The sequence below is a fragment of the Lonchura striata genome, chromosome 5, assembly GCF_046129695.1.
Source record: "Lonchura striata isolate bLonStr1 chromosome 5, bLonStr1.mat, whole genome shotgun sequence".
NCBI classification, from domain to species: Eukaryota; Metazoa; Chordata; class Aves; order Passeriformes; family Estrildidae; genus Lonchura; species Lonchura striata.
This window is the reverse complement of record NC_134607.1, coordinates 4226610-4239112: the sequence shown is the minus strand read 5'-3', so window position 1 is coordinate 4239112 and position 12503 is coordinate 4226610. Positions and strand designations below refer to the sequence as shown.

General features: G+C 44.7%; 1 protein-coding gene across 3 annotated transcripts; it reads left to right on the top strand.

Moving 5' to 3' along the window:
* The first annotated feature begins 309 nt into the window (after positions 1–309).
* LOC110475714 (very long chain fatty acid elongase 4) lies at positions 310–10970 on the top strand. Of its 3 annotated transcripts, none has more exons than XM_021540058.2 (9): positions 310–1139; positions 1631–1697; positions 2294–2359; positions 3794–3981; positions 5159–5239; positions 5997–6053; positions 7174–7288; positions 7510–7637; positions 9127–10970. In XM_021540058.2, exons 3-9 carry the CDS (start codon positions 2302–2304, stop codon positions 9295–9297), a joined length of 798 nt encoding a protein of 265 aa, XP_021395733.2. In that variant the 5' UTR covers positions 310–1139; positions 1631–1697; positions 2294–2301; the 3' UTR covers positions 9298–10970. The 3 variants fall into 3 exon arrangements, with proteins under 3 accessions (XP_021395733.2, XP_021395731.2, XP_077639331.1); XM_021540056.2 differs by having other exon boundaries at positions 939–1139; positions 5994–6053; XM_077783205.1 differs by lacking the exon at positions 310–1139 and having other exon boundaries at positions 1150–2359; positions 5994–6053.
* Positions 10971–12503: the final 1533 nt, after the last annotated feature.

Sequence of the window (12503 nt, the reverse complement as noted above, 5' to 3'; positions counted from 1 at the left end):
CCAGCAGCATCAGCACGTGATGACTTTCAATGAAAAACTCCCAGCACATGATCTGCCTAATTCCTAAAGCTGCTTTGAAAAGCTAATCTTTGGTGCTTTGCCCTTCTAAAAGGTTTGTCATGGATCTAGTGACAGACATAATGCCATGGTATGAGAAATGGTGCTACCTTCTAGTTTATTTGGAGTTTGCTAATAATTTATGCCCAGTGGGGAAAGAAGAGGATGTATCCACACTCCAGGTGGCCCCAGGTGACCAAGCTGAACCCCATCACTTTGCTTTGGGCTGTTTCTTGGAGGGTGGGGGTCCAGGGTCCTGGTTTTGTATAGGTCCCCCAACATGGGACTGAATCACTGCAGCTCTCCGCATTTTCCCTTGATGCAGTTGCTGGAGATCATTTGGTATCTCTCCAAACACCCTTCCAAATATCCTGTTGTCATTAAAAGCAGTAAATGTGACTCCCCCAGGGACACAGGCTGGATATGAGGGGATGGCTCCAGCTGAGTTTTCCCTGCTGTGAGTGGGTGAGTGAGTGAGTGAGTGAGTGATGTTCCCACTGTTCTCTACCCCCTCATTTGGTGGTCAGGACGTATTCTGAGCACACAAAGGGCTTGCTGACAGCCCCTTGTGCTGCTCTGAAGGAGTGCTCCAAGCACACTGCTTTCCAGCCGTGACCCCTCCTCTTCTACTGTCTGCAAAGATGTCGTGGCGTGTCCTGAAGAAACCCGCAGAAGAAATGCTGGCCCGCTTCCCACTTGGCCGGGCCGGGCACTAAAGGTTCACTCCTGTGGAATCCCAGGAATCTTCTGCATTCTTTTCCCCCTTCTTTCCAGTCCCCTAATCTGATAAACCGTGTGGGGAGAGGCAAGAGAGGGCGGGGGAGGAGTATGTGACATAACCTCTTATTCTGGCAAAATTGCGCGACAACCCCGCGGTACCTGCGGGGTTTTGGTGGCCGCCGCTGGGAGACTGAGGAAGAAGAAGGTCTGAAGATCCACCAGGGCTGTGGGAGACCTGGCAGGGGATGCACTCACCTCCCTTGTGGAGAGGAAAGCCGAGCGCAGCCTGCAGCTCCTTGTTTTGCCGGCTCCACGGGATGCACCTGGAGAAAAGGATGCTCGGAGCCGGCTGCGCTGCTGCGGTGAGTCCGCTCCTCCTTCTGCCTTTTCCCGACGGGTTTGGGGGAAGCAAGGGGAGTGGAATGAGTGTGGATTTTCTGGGGACTTGTAACCGCGTGGAATCCCCGCGGGGTTGACTCAGAGCCCGCTGATAATCGCCGACTAATCTAGGTGCTGGCAGAGTCCACCCGCATTACAAGGGCATGTGGCTCTGGGTCAGGATGGGTGTGACACGTCCCAGGGGGCTCCGGCTTTGTGCCAGAGGAACACCCAAAAAAGGAGGCTGACTGCAAGGATTAACTGCAGGAGAGGAATTTGGGGGTGTCTGTCACCAACACGGTGTTGGGAGTGGGTGTCACAGTCTGTGAGGAGGGGTCAAAGGAGAAAATGTGCTTTTCTCAATGCCAGAAGGAGATGAAACTGGGAGGAAGATGTCCCTGTGTATTTGCTAATGGAAAAAACTGGATCAGGTAGCTCAAGCTGTTGAAACTAACTGCAGAAAAGTGTTTTCTAGGAGAACTTCTAAGTGCCTTTGAAAACATCTCCCTACTACAGGAAAGAAGGGAAGATCATCATAATACGTATGAGTGTTCTACTTTATATACTATATTACATAATCTATACAAGATAAAACAAAATTAATGTATAAACTGGGGTCTCAGAAAACCAAAGAGCCAGCTCTGTTAACACCTCTGGAGCTGCAGCAGTGCTGAACGAATCCCTAGCTGCCTTCCAGCACTGGGAATATCCAATACTACCTGCAGAGAGGTGCAGTTGTGACACTTGGTGTGTGTCCTCACACTTGGTGAGTGTCATGCCCACACTGCTTTAGGAAAAAACGCCATGTGACTGATTTCCCAATGGTACTGGCAGCTCCCTCCTGGATCTGGCAGATCACATGCAGAGCTTTTTTTAAAGGTGAAAACTCCATGAAATATCAAAATCTGGAAACTAAAGAAGTTATTTAAATTTATAAATAAATAAAATCTGGAAGTGAATCATTGCAAGGGTGGGGGGGGGGGTGTTCTCTTTCTTCCTTTTTTAAAGGGGACTTTGATTCTGGTCTAAAAGTTAAATTTTTAGAAAGCAAACTACTGTCCTTTCAATAGTTGTAGTTCTAAGCCTTTGTCTTAAGAGCCTCCTCAATCCTGACTCAGTCAAGTTCATTTCTTCGCAGAACTTGGGATGGCTTCAACTTGGCAGAAAACTCAGGAATTCTACAACTGGATTCTTGAAAGTGGAGGTAGGTAGAGATGCTGTCTAAAATGGGAATTTCTGCATAAACAGCATGATCATGAAAACCAAGCCTAGAAGGAATGCTATCCTTACACTAGCCCACATTTTCTTCACTAAGCACATTTCCATTTTTCCTTCTCCATGATCACAAACTTCCCTTGAAATATATCTCATTGACCTTCCAGTTGGATCACAGTAAGGGATGAGGGGATTTCCCAGTGGGCTCTGACAAGACACAGAACTTGGTATTGCCTGTTGAGTCCAGAGTATTGAAGGAAGTGATTTTTTTTTAAATGCATTTCCATGTGTCATGGGAAAGCTTAGTTGACCAAAGAGTTAATACTTCGGAGTTCAAACTCCTTGTGATGCCAGGAAAACCTGTTATCCAATTAAATATTGGCAATAACCACTCCTCAGTGCTTGAGATTTGACAGCTTTCAGTGAGGAGACATCAGATATTCAGTAATTAAAGGCTCAATTTGATCCCAAAGGGCTCTGATGTATCCCTGGATGTAAAGAAAAGCTACAAAATGCCATGAAGGTAGAACAGCAGGCTTGCAGGAGGACATGGGGCATGATGTTCAGACTACATAATGCTCAGTAAATGTTTCAGGACTTGAATTTCACAAGAGAGTGTAAACTGGGATTCAGGACTTCTGATGAACTGCGAAATCTTGAAATGGAATATCAAAAGGCTCCTGACACAGCCGATAGAAGCCATCATAAAGAACTGGAAGCTTTAGAAGGGAGGGGGATTAACAGAGTTGTCCAAACTGGTGTGGCATTTATAAAAACATGGAGTTTGACAGCGGTGATTGCACAGGAAAGGAAAGCAGGAATGGTACCTGGGATGTTTTTGCTGATATAACATATCCTGGTGATAGCAGGATTAGGAGGAGGTGGCATGACAGAAAATCTCTTGAGTTTCCCTTTGCTGTAGGACCGAAGAGCTGTTTCAGCAGGGATAAGTGTTTTGGCATTTCCCAGTGAATTCATGTTTCTTAAGAGTGCCCACTCTATGAGATATAAAAAGGAAGGAGTGGAGAATTTCAGATATCCTGAGGATTGCAAGGAAGTAACACCAGTGATTGGTACACTTTTATTATTACCCTGAGGGGCCACTGTTGCTTTGGCTGTTCCTGTGCCTCCCTGCACAGTGTCTGGGATCACTCCTTTCACCTGGGGAGGGCTCCAGCTCATCCCAGGAAAGATCTGCCTTCAGTACTGTAGTCCATACCCACAAACTGGGCTAAAATCTTTGTGCTAAAGCCTTTGGGCAGAGTCAGAGCAGAAGGACTGAGGTGCAATTTTGCAAAGACACAAAGACACCAATTTTCTTTCTGCACGAGTGCACCGAAGGGAAGTAACGAAACACAATTAAACACATCCGCCCTGTGCTGTGTGGAGGTGCCAGCTGTGGTTTTGTTGTTTTGCTTCTCAGATCCAAGGACAGAATCGTGGCCACTGGTCTACTCCCCACTTCCAGTCACCCTGGTCTTCACCTCCTACCTCTTCATGGTGGCACTGGGGCCATCCTGCATGCGGCGGCGGCGGCAGCTGGAGCTGCGGGCTCCGCTGCTTGCCTACAACCTGGCCATGGTGGCATTCTCCAGCTACATGTTCTACGAGGTGAGGAGGCAGGATTGGCTCCTAGCTAAGCACCTGAGAGGGGTTTTGATTCCAGAGCCTCCAGAGATTCCAGGGTTTGAGCAGCTTTTGCTGATGGACTCTGCTGAAGGGAGTGGGACGCGTCCCTGTTTTGCCACCAGAGGAGCAGTACTGTCCTGCTGTGCTTGATTTCCTCCCATTTCTCAACCCTCTTGCCATTCAGGAAACTAACACGGGATTTCATTCATCCTGAATGAATGAATTGCAAGGTGAGAATTCCCCATTAGGCACAGAGTGTGTGGAGGATGTTGAATGGCCTCATTTCACCTCGAGTCTGGCTGGTGGCGGATCCATCTCTGAGGATGAGAACCACTGGAGTAGTGGAAGGTGTCCCTGCCTAAGGCAGGGGGTTGGGTCTGGGTGATCTTTAAGGTCCCTTCCAACCCCTTAACATTCCATCTTTAAGGTCCCTTCCAACCTCTTAACATTCTCTCCAGGAGTGCCAAACACTCTCTGTCTTCCTGCTGCTGAGAGTGTTAAGAACATTTTTTCTGCTTTTTCTTAATTCATAAGTCTTTCCACAAGCCTGTTCCCCCTAGTTTATGTAGGCTGCTGACAACTCTTTGAGGGAACATGGCCAAATAGGTTTAAAAAACATTCTGATGCCAGCAAATATGCCCTTTTAATTTGTATCACAAGTGTTACATTAACATGAATTGCTTTTGGGTTTTTTGGGTTTTTTTGAACAAATGCTGCTCTGTCTGAGGACAGGTGTGTTAATTGTTTTTCTGTGCTTGATTGTTCAGTTATACTGGTTACTTGGTACAGTTTTTGGCTTTCCAATGAACAGGCAAATGCAACCTTCCAAAACAGAACAGTCTTGAATCTTTGCAAAGGAGAACAGAGTCTCTCAGAGAGACTCAGAAGCCTAGAATTCAGTATTCTTGCTGAAGTAGTTTTGAGCCCTCCAGTGATTACACAAAGAGTTACAAATATTCCCAGGCCAAATTTGCTTTTTTGGAGATTTCAATCAGGATGTGAAGTATTTTGTTTTAGACTTTTACTCTTTGTCCATGGATTTTCTGTCTGTAACTGCAAGACTGCAACCCTACTACCTTAGCATCAACATGCCCATCTTTTTTGGAACAGGTGGCATTGAAGAGAAAATTGATTTCTATTTTCTTTTTGTTTGTTTCAGTTTCTGGTCACTTCAGTCTTGGCCAACTACAGCTACCTGTGCCAGCCAGTGGATTACAGCCGGAGTGAGCTGGGAATGAGGGTACAGTTCTTGAGAAAGCATGCCTTAGGCCCTGCCCTCCCATTGCTAGGGAGATTCTTTTGCTCATAAATAGAAATTTGCATGGCTAAGAAGGCTTTGACTCCAGTTTTTTGTTGCTTGTAAATCTATTCCACTAAACAGTCTGCTTTGTTTGTTGTGCTTTGCTTTAGTTCTCTAAAATTAATCATCTCAGTCAACTCAGCCATCTAAGTTTGCTCTTTGACCACTGCAGAGACTGTGATCTTACCAGCTGAAGTACCAATATTGAAAATCTATTACTGAAATAGATGTGATTCTTCACATGGATTATAAGTATTCTGGGTGATCTCTTCCAACAAGAAAACTGATTTTTATATCTTCTGCCTTGCATGACAAAAATCTCACTCAACCCTTCTTTTAGCAGAGGGGTTTAGCTAAAACTATTCCCTGGTCATCACTGCAGTGTGGGTCCCAGCAGTGTCAGCTTTCCAAAAATGCTGCATGAGTCTTCTCTCTTTGAATTTGGATTTGAATTTGGAGTTACAATGCCTTACTTTGAACAGATGCAAGCATCATATTATCTTTTCAGTTTTTCAGAGTCTTGCCATCTGGATTAAAAAAAAAAAAAAAAAAAAAACCAAAAAAAAAACCACCTTAATTTCCCCCCGCCTCTTGCTGCAGACCCCGGGTGGGCAGGGATACAGCGTGGTTGAAAATGTGTTTATTTGATTTGATTTTGGCTAAAGCTCTAATCGCCGTGCCTTGTGTTGCCCAGCAGATGGCAAGAGTGTGTTGGTGGTTCTTCTTCTCCAAAGTCATTGAGCTGCTGGATACGGTAAGGAGGGCTCAGCTCCTCAGGGGGACCGGGGCTGGACACTGATACTTCTTTGTCAGAAAGTGCCAGAACTGATGTCCTGGGTTGCTCCTGTATTGATTCACTGCCTGCCTCCATCCCTTGGCTGCACATACTCCCTCCCCAGCACCCTTCCTGAGGCTGAGCACAGTGCTAGGGGAGAGGCTTTACCCCTGGCTGCTGCCAAGTGGGTCCCCAAAATTTTAGCTGCTGGTGCCACACACGTTCTGCTATTGCCGGGCTGGCTGATTAACAGCGGGGCAGAAAAGGATCTGGACAAGTCCTGGCATCTCTGCTGCCATGGATTTTCCCGGAGGTCTGCACTAAATGTTTGTATCCTGGGGGAATTGAAAGTCCACCTCTTTACAGCTTGTCTTCAGGTGTCCTTCTGCAGTGTAAATGAACTAAGTGACTGGACAAGGCCTTTGCTTGGCCAGCAGAAGACAGCTGTGTCCTAGCCTGAAATTTCACAGCTCTTTGGGGTGTAAGTTAACCCACTGAAATGTGAATAAACATGTGGCTCCTTCCTAGGCCTATTGCCAGGTTTTTGGCCAATCCCCTCTCTGTTTGCATCAGCAACAAAAGCAGCTTTTTGCCAGTCCTGAGCGCCTAAAAAGTAGATTCACTTTTTGTTTTGTGTGTGTATGAATGTGCATGGTGAAATGCAATGACCTGACACTTAATTTATCTGGCAAAATCATTCTCTTTATGAATGCAAATTCCAGGAGGGTTTCACCATTCAAGACACTGGATTTTCTGTGGGTTATTGTCTGGTAGCAGTAAATATTCAGCCTATGTCCTGAAAAGGAGCAGATCCAAGCAGCTGTGAATTGTATGGAAGCTCAGTCAGAGTCTCAGACGTGTCCTCTTTGGACTCTGGGCCCTGAATCCAGACATAAAAATATTTGGGGCTTTCTGGAAGACATTCTGTCTTCCAGTTCCCCCTGTAAGTTCTATCGCATTTCACCAGTTTTTTGTCAACAGCAGAGGAAATGGTTTTGGGAGATTCAGACTAATCATTAACTATTTTTATAACTTTTCACTGTGAAATTTTTGTCTAAACACATTGACTCAAGGTTTTCCTTTGCCTGGCTTCTTTCAGGTTTTCTTAATTCTGCGCAAGAAACAAGAGCAGGTGACTTTTCTGCACGTGTACCATCATGGCTCTATGCTCTTCAACTGGTGGTCAGGGGTCAAGTACGTGCCTGGAGGACAAGGTATGCTTGTCAGAAATGCTGCTGCAAGAAAACCTTATGTTTTGCATGGCTTTTTGAGGTAGCACTAACAGTGCAGATGAGATCCCAAGTGGAATGTTCATGCACAGAGGTGAGTGTGGTGTATTTTGGAAGCATCATCATAGTGGCTGCGAGCCCTTCACACCTTCCTTAGCCTGGAATAGGTGGTGTGCCTTGTTCACCCTCACTTCTTCACTCCTCAGCCTTCTTTGTTGGGATGCTGAACTCCTTTGTCCACATCTTCATGTACGGCTACTACGCCCTGGCCAGCCTGGGACCGCGGATGCACCGGCACCTGTGGTGGAAGCGTTACCTGACCATCCTGCAGCTGGTAATTAGCTCCAGGAGTTCACCCCTGCCCTCCCATGGCTCAGGTGTGATGGCCCCTGCTGTCTGTCACCTCACTGCCTCCATCTGCTTGCTGCCCACCGAGGGCAGCACGTCCCCAGGTTCAGTAAATATACAACCTATGTCCTGAAAAGGAGCAGATCCAAGCAGCTGTGAGTTGTATGGAAGCTCAGTCAGAGTCTCAGACGTGTCCTCTTTGGACTCTGGGCCCTGAATCCAGACATAAAAATATCTGGGGCTTTCTGGAAAAAACTCTGTCTTCCAGCTCCCCCTATAAATTCTATTGCATTTCACCTCACGTGCCACTCCGAGAGGTGAAGCCATGAGTGACCTGCTCCAAATGCTGCTTTCACAAGATTATCAGGGGCCTTCAGTGACCGTATCAAACTCATTATCCACAGCTTTGTAATGGGAGGGAAAGAGAAAAATTAACAATTGGGTTCCTCGTTTTTATGTTGTATATGGAGCACTGAAAATGGACCTTGATGTGGAGAGGTGAGAGCAGTGGTTTAGGGAAACTTTGAATTCTCAGTGGGGCAGCAGCAGATTGGGGAGCCTTGATTCAGTTCCTTGAGAAAGGGAGGGGGTCTCTAACTGCAGGCAAACAGGCAAGTTAAAGAGAAATACGTGAATTTTACACTTTCTCCAGAAATTCCCTTTGGATTTTCTCTCCCTCATCCCTCAAATCTGGGGGGAAACCCCATTTTTTTTGAAAGATGCCTATGGTCCAAATAAATGCATCTTTTAAATAAATGCAATGGTCCAGACAAGGACAATGGTTGTAGGAGAGACTTTTCTGCTCAAAGAGAGGCTTTGCAAACCAAAAGTATGCAGTTACAAGGGAAGGCGAAGAAGATATGTGTAAAATATGTGCAGTGAAGGCTGCTCCAGGATTCTCACTTAGCCTGCAAAGCAGAACAAGGAAGCATTGCATGAAATAAAAAGGTATTTGTAATGCAAATTATAGCACAGGAAAAAAAATATTTAATAGCTCTTTGGTCGGTAGAACTCATTGCTTCAGGGTATTGAGACAGGTGACTTAGTGAAATACAAAAAAAGTATTAGTATTGAATGCTTAAATTATTAAATATAGTATCTGTGGTTCTTCTCTGCAAGTTAAAATACAAATCAAAATAATTATGGGTATAATAACTTGATTGTGACTGGAGAAGAGGAATCTTCCACCATCAGTTTCCATATTCCAGCATCTCAGTTACAGCACTATGGCAGATAAATGAGCCAAGGGCAGGAGAGGCTGGATTGGTTAAACCTCCAGGTTTGATGGACATCTTTCCTTCTGGGAAAACACTGCTAAACTTAAAAGGAAGGTTACCAGGGATGTCAGGAGAGGCAAGCAGGTGATCCTGTGGGTTGATGCCAGGATGTTGTGATAGGTGTGATGGTCTCAATGGCCAACTGAGGTGTATCTCATGTAGGTTTCCTAATCTGCTTCTTTTTTCCACCTCTTCCAGTGCCAGTTTGTGGCCATCGCTGCTCATTCTTCCTACAACCTCTTCACGGAGTGCCCGTTCCCTGATGGCTTCAACACCGCAGTCTTCCTCTACATCCTCAGCCTCCTGGCTCTCTTCCTACACTTCTACTATCAGACCTATGTCAGGGGAAAGCAGGAAAAGCTGACTTGATGGAAATCAAAGAGGACAGAGAGCACAGCCTGATGAACATGAGCGTTCTCTGCTGCTTGTGACGTGGTTTCAGGAAGAAAATATATCTGGGGAGAGTGTGCGAGGCTCATGACTTGTCTTCAAATTTCCCTGGTGAGGGAGAAGAAAGAATGATGTAAACTCAGGGATTAAGGAACTGAGGAGCACACTTAATTAAGATGAGGCCAAGCTAAGCCAAGTAATTACCAGCAAAGCAGGCTCTGGGACATTTGCAAGACAAAGTCCTTTTCCCTTCCATCTTTAACTTGGTGTCCAAGGTCTAGCAGCCAGCTACAACTCCCTGCTTCATTTCTTAGCATCCACAGAATTATCTCAGCTTGGTGTTGTAGGTCAGGCAGGGTCATGTGCCTCCAGCCTGGAAATCAATGTCCAGGTAGCAGCAGCAGCCAGGAATCCATAGGGACTGCAGGTGGGACCTGCATCCCACCCTGTCCTGCTAAAGAAGCTCCTACTAGGCCTGGGGTTGTCCTGAATGGTTTAACTTCTTATCAGGATAAGCAGCAAGGAAATTAGACATTAGGTTGTCTGGCTGGGCAGGTGTATTCACTGTCCTGAAACTAAAGAAGGCATTATTAGCACTTTCATGCTAACAAGAAACCAGTGAAGTAAGTCACCATGTCCCATTTTCTGGAATGCTTATTTCCCTTTGGTTGCTCTCATACCAATGGAACATTTTAATGCATGAAGATACTTCATATTGCTCCTTGTAGATGTCATAATTGAATTAGAAAGAACAGATTGATGTTCCCTACTCATAAGTTTTTTCTCCATTTTGTTATTATTTTTAATACTGTTATTTTTAAATGTTGCTTCTTGTCAAACATAAAGAGTTTAACAACACCATAAGCAACCACCTCCACTACCTAATTGTATAAGAATTAATACGAAATGTATAAAATCAATTCATTGGGTAGCACAAAGCTGCATAGCTCCATTGATTTTAAGACATCACTAATTGACTTTTTTTTTTCTCCTAAATCAATTACAACTAGAATTTAGCACTTATATTCATCTGCAGACTGTTAAATACTGTTAAAATTTTGATGTGGTAGTACTTTTAAGATCCTAATTAAACTACCAAGTCGTAATTACTGATTGAACCCTGCTCAGCTGATTAAAACTGGTACTACAGAGTAGTGGTATTTTGTGAAACACAAAGGTGTTGAAGGAGAGGGTTGGAATTAGTGATGATGCATTGCCATTGCCAAACCAAATCCACCTCAAATATAAGGAATTCCAACTCCATTGGGAACGTCCAGAGGACTGGAGCTGGCCTGAACCTAGCAAATGGATCTACCCCAAAAGACCTGTGTGCCCTACAACAATCTGGAGTCGAGTGGCTACAAAAAAATAAATTCAACTTGTTCCTCACTGCTCTGTGTTCATACCCCAATCCTTTCCTTCAGTCCCTCCACACACATATGGAAGATATAACAATATTCTGGCATTCCTCACCCTCCTGCCCTTCACACACAGTCACAAAGGACTTGTTCACACTGTCACAAGGACACATCGTAAATGTCTTTGATTTGAGCAGTCTCTCTTCTGATTGTCACTGCATCTGTGCTAGTTGGTTTTCTTCATGTCAACTACTTTTCCATGCTAATAAATTAATAAATAGTGACACTTTGGCATACTGGAGTTGTTCTTCTGTCAGAATTTTAACTAGCAAATCCTTGGGTGGGTCCTTCATTCCTCCCTTTGTTTGGAAAGACAAGAAAACAGGATCTGCTGTGTATCTAACATATTCATGTGGAAGGTTTCCCCTGGGGGCTCTCCAGAGCTGAAGACTCAGTGCAAGTAAAGCTGTTTCATTACTCCAGTCCACCTAATGATTCATGTACTGCCCTCTCCTGCTTAAACCATGAGTACCTTTGGCCTCCTAGTTTTGTGGTAGAGCATTTCCTGCAGCTGGCTAAATTATCTGTGCTCACTAAGCAATCTAAAGCTCTTTTTCCTATACATGAGTAGGTTTCAACCTCAGTTTCCCCTCAGTTGATTGTTATCAGAATGTAGTAACTAAGTTCACTCATAATTTTACACCAGAATAAACTCAATGTATTTTGATTTTCCTTGACTCATGACTGTTTAAAAATTGAGCAGGAAATGAGCACGAAATCTGGATGAGATTACTCCTTGCTTTTCCACTCTTAAAATACATGAATTTCTAAACATGCCATTCACCTGTTTTTTAAGGCAGCCTATGCAGCTTAATTTGTGTCTATGTGTGACCTAGCAATAGATTCTGGAGTGTCACTGGCCACAAAGGTGGTAACAAAACATGAATTTACAAATCTGACACCCGACAGCTTGAAGTGACTGATCACCTAAATCAGACACAGATGTCACCACTTGTTCTAGACATTAAACCTCTGCTTTACCTGATCTTAGAATGAGTAAGAGCTTTTTGTTGGTGTGACTTCGATGGCACAGGATGAATATTAAGTATTTTCAGTTGACTGATAAGGAGGGATTGAGTTTGCCCATAAACATCCTTCTTTCCATATAGGAACAGACATTGGCATGGAGCACAGCTTTTACAGAAGCATTGATGCAAGCAAAATTCACTTGTGAGGGTATTTGCACTGGCAGTGAAGAAAAAAACCAAGCAGGTTACTCCTTCAGATTGCCCTTGCTTGCCTTCATTCTTCTGTTTTAAAATTTGGTTGTCCCACTTGGAACCGTCTACCTGGACCACCCTGTTGTGACAAAAAACCTGAGAGCACAGCTATGTGCTCCTGGAATTTAACAGAGAATAAAGGCACTAAAATGGGATTTCCCCCTCTAAGATCAAGTCCCTGGAATTAAAGATTACACCACAGCAAAGTGCTGGAAGACAAAAGGGGAAGGAAATTATAAATTGCAAGCTTGGACGGCTCATGCTGCCTGGTGGAGCCCAAAGCTTTGAGGATGGGTTGAAAATATCCTGTCACAGCTGGTTTTGTGAAAAAGCTCTGGGCCAGATGCTGGTTCTACCAATATGAGTGCCAAAGGCTGCTCTGGAAGGAGGCTGGCTCAGCTCCACAGCGTGTTTGCTGGGAGCAGGAGTGTGATTCAATCCCAACAGGTGCCTTTGAGGGCACAGGGGTGTGTAAGTCTCCCCCTTACAAACTGTGGGTCATTAGATGTTCCTACAGCAGTTTGCATGAGCAAGATGTAAAGCATAA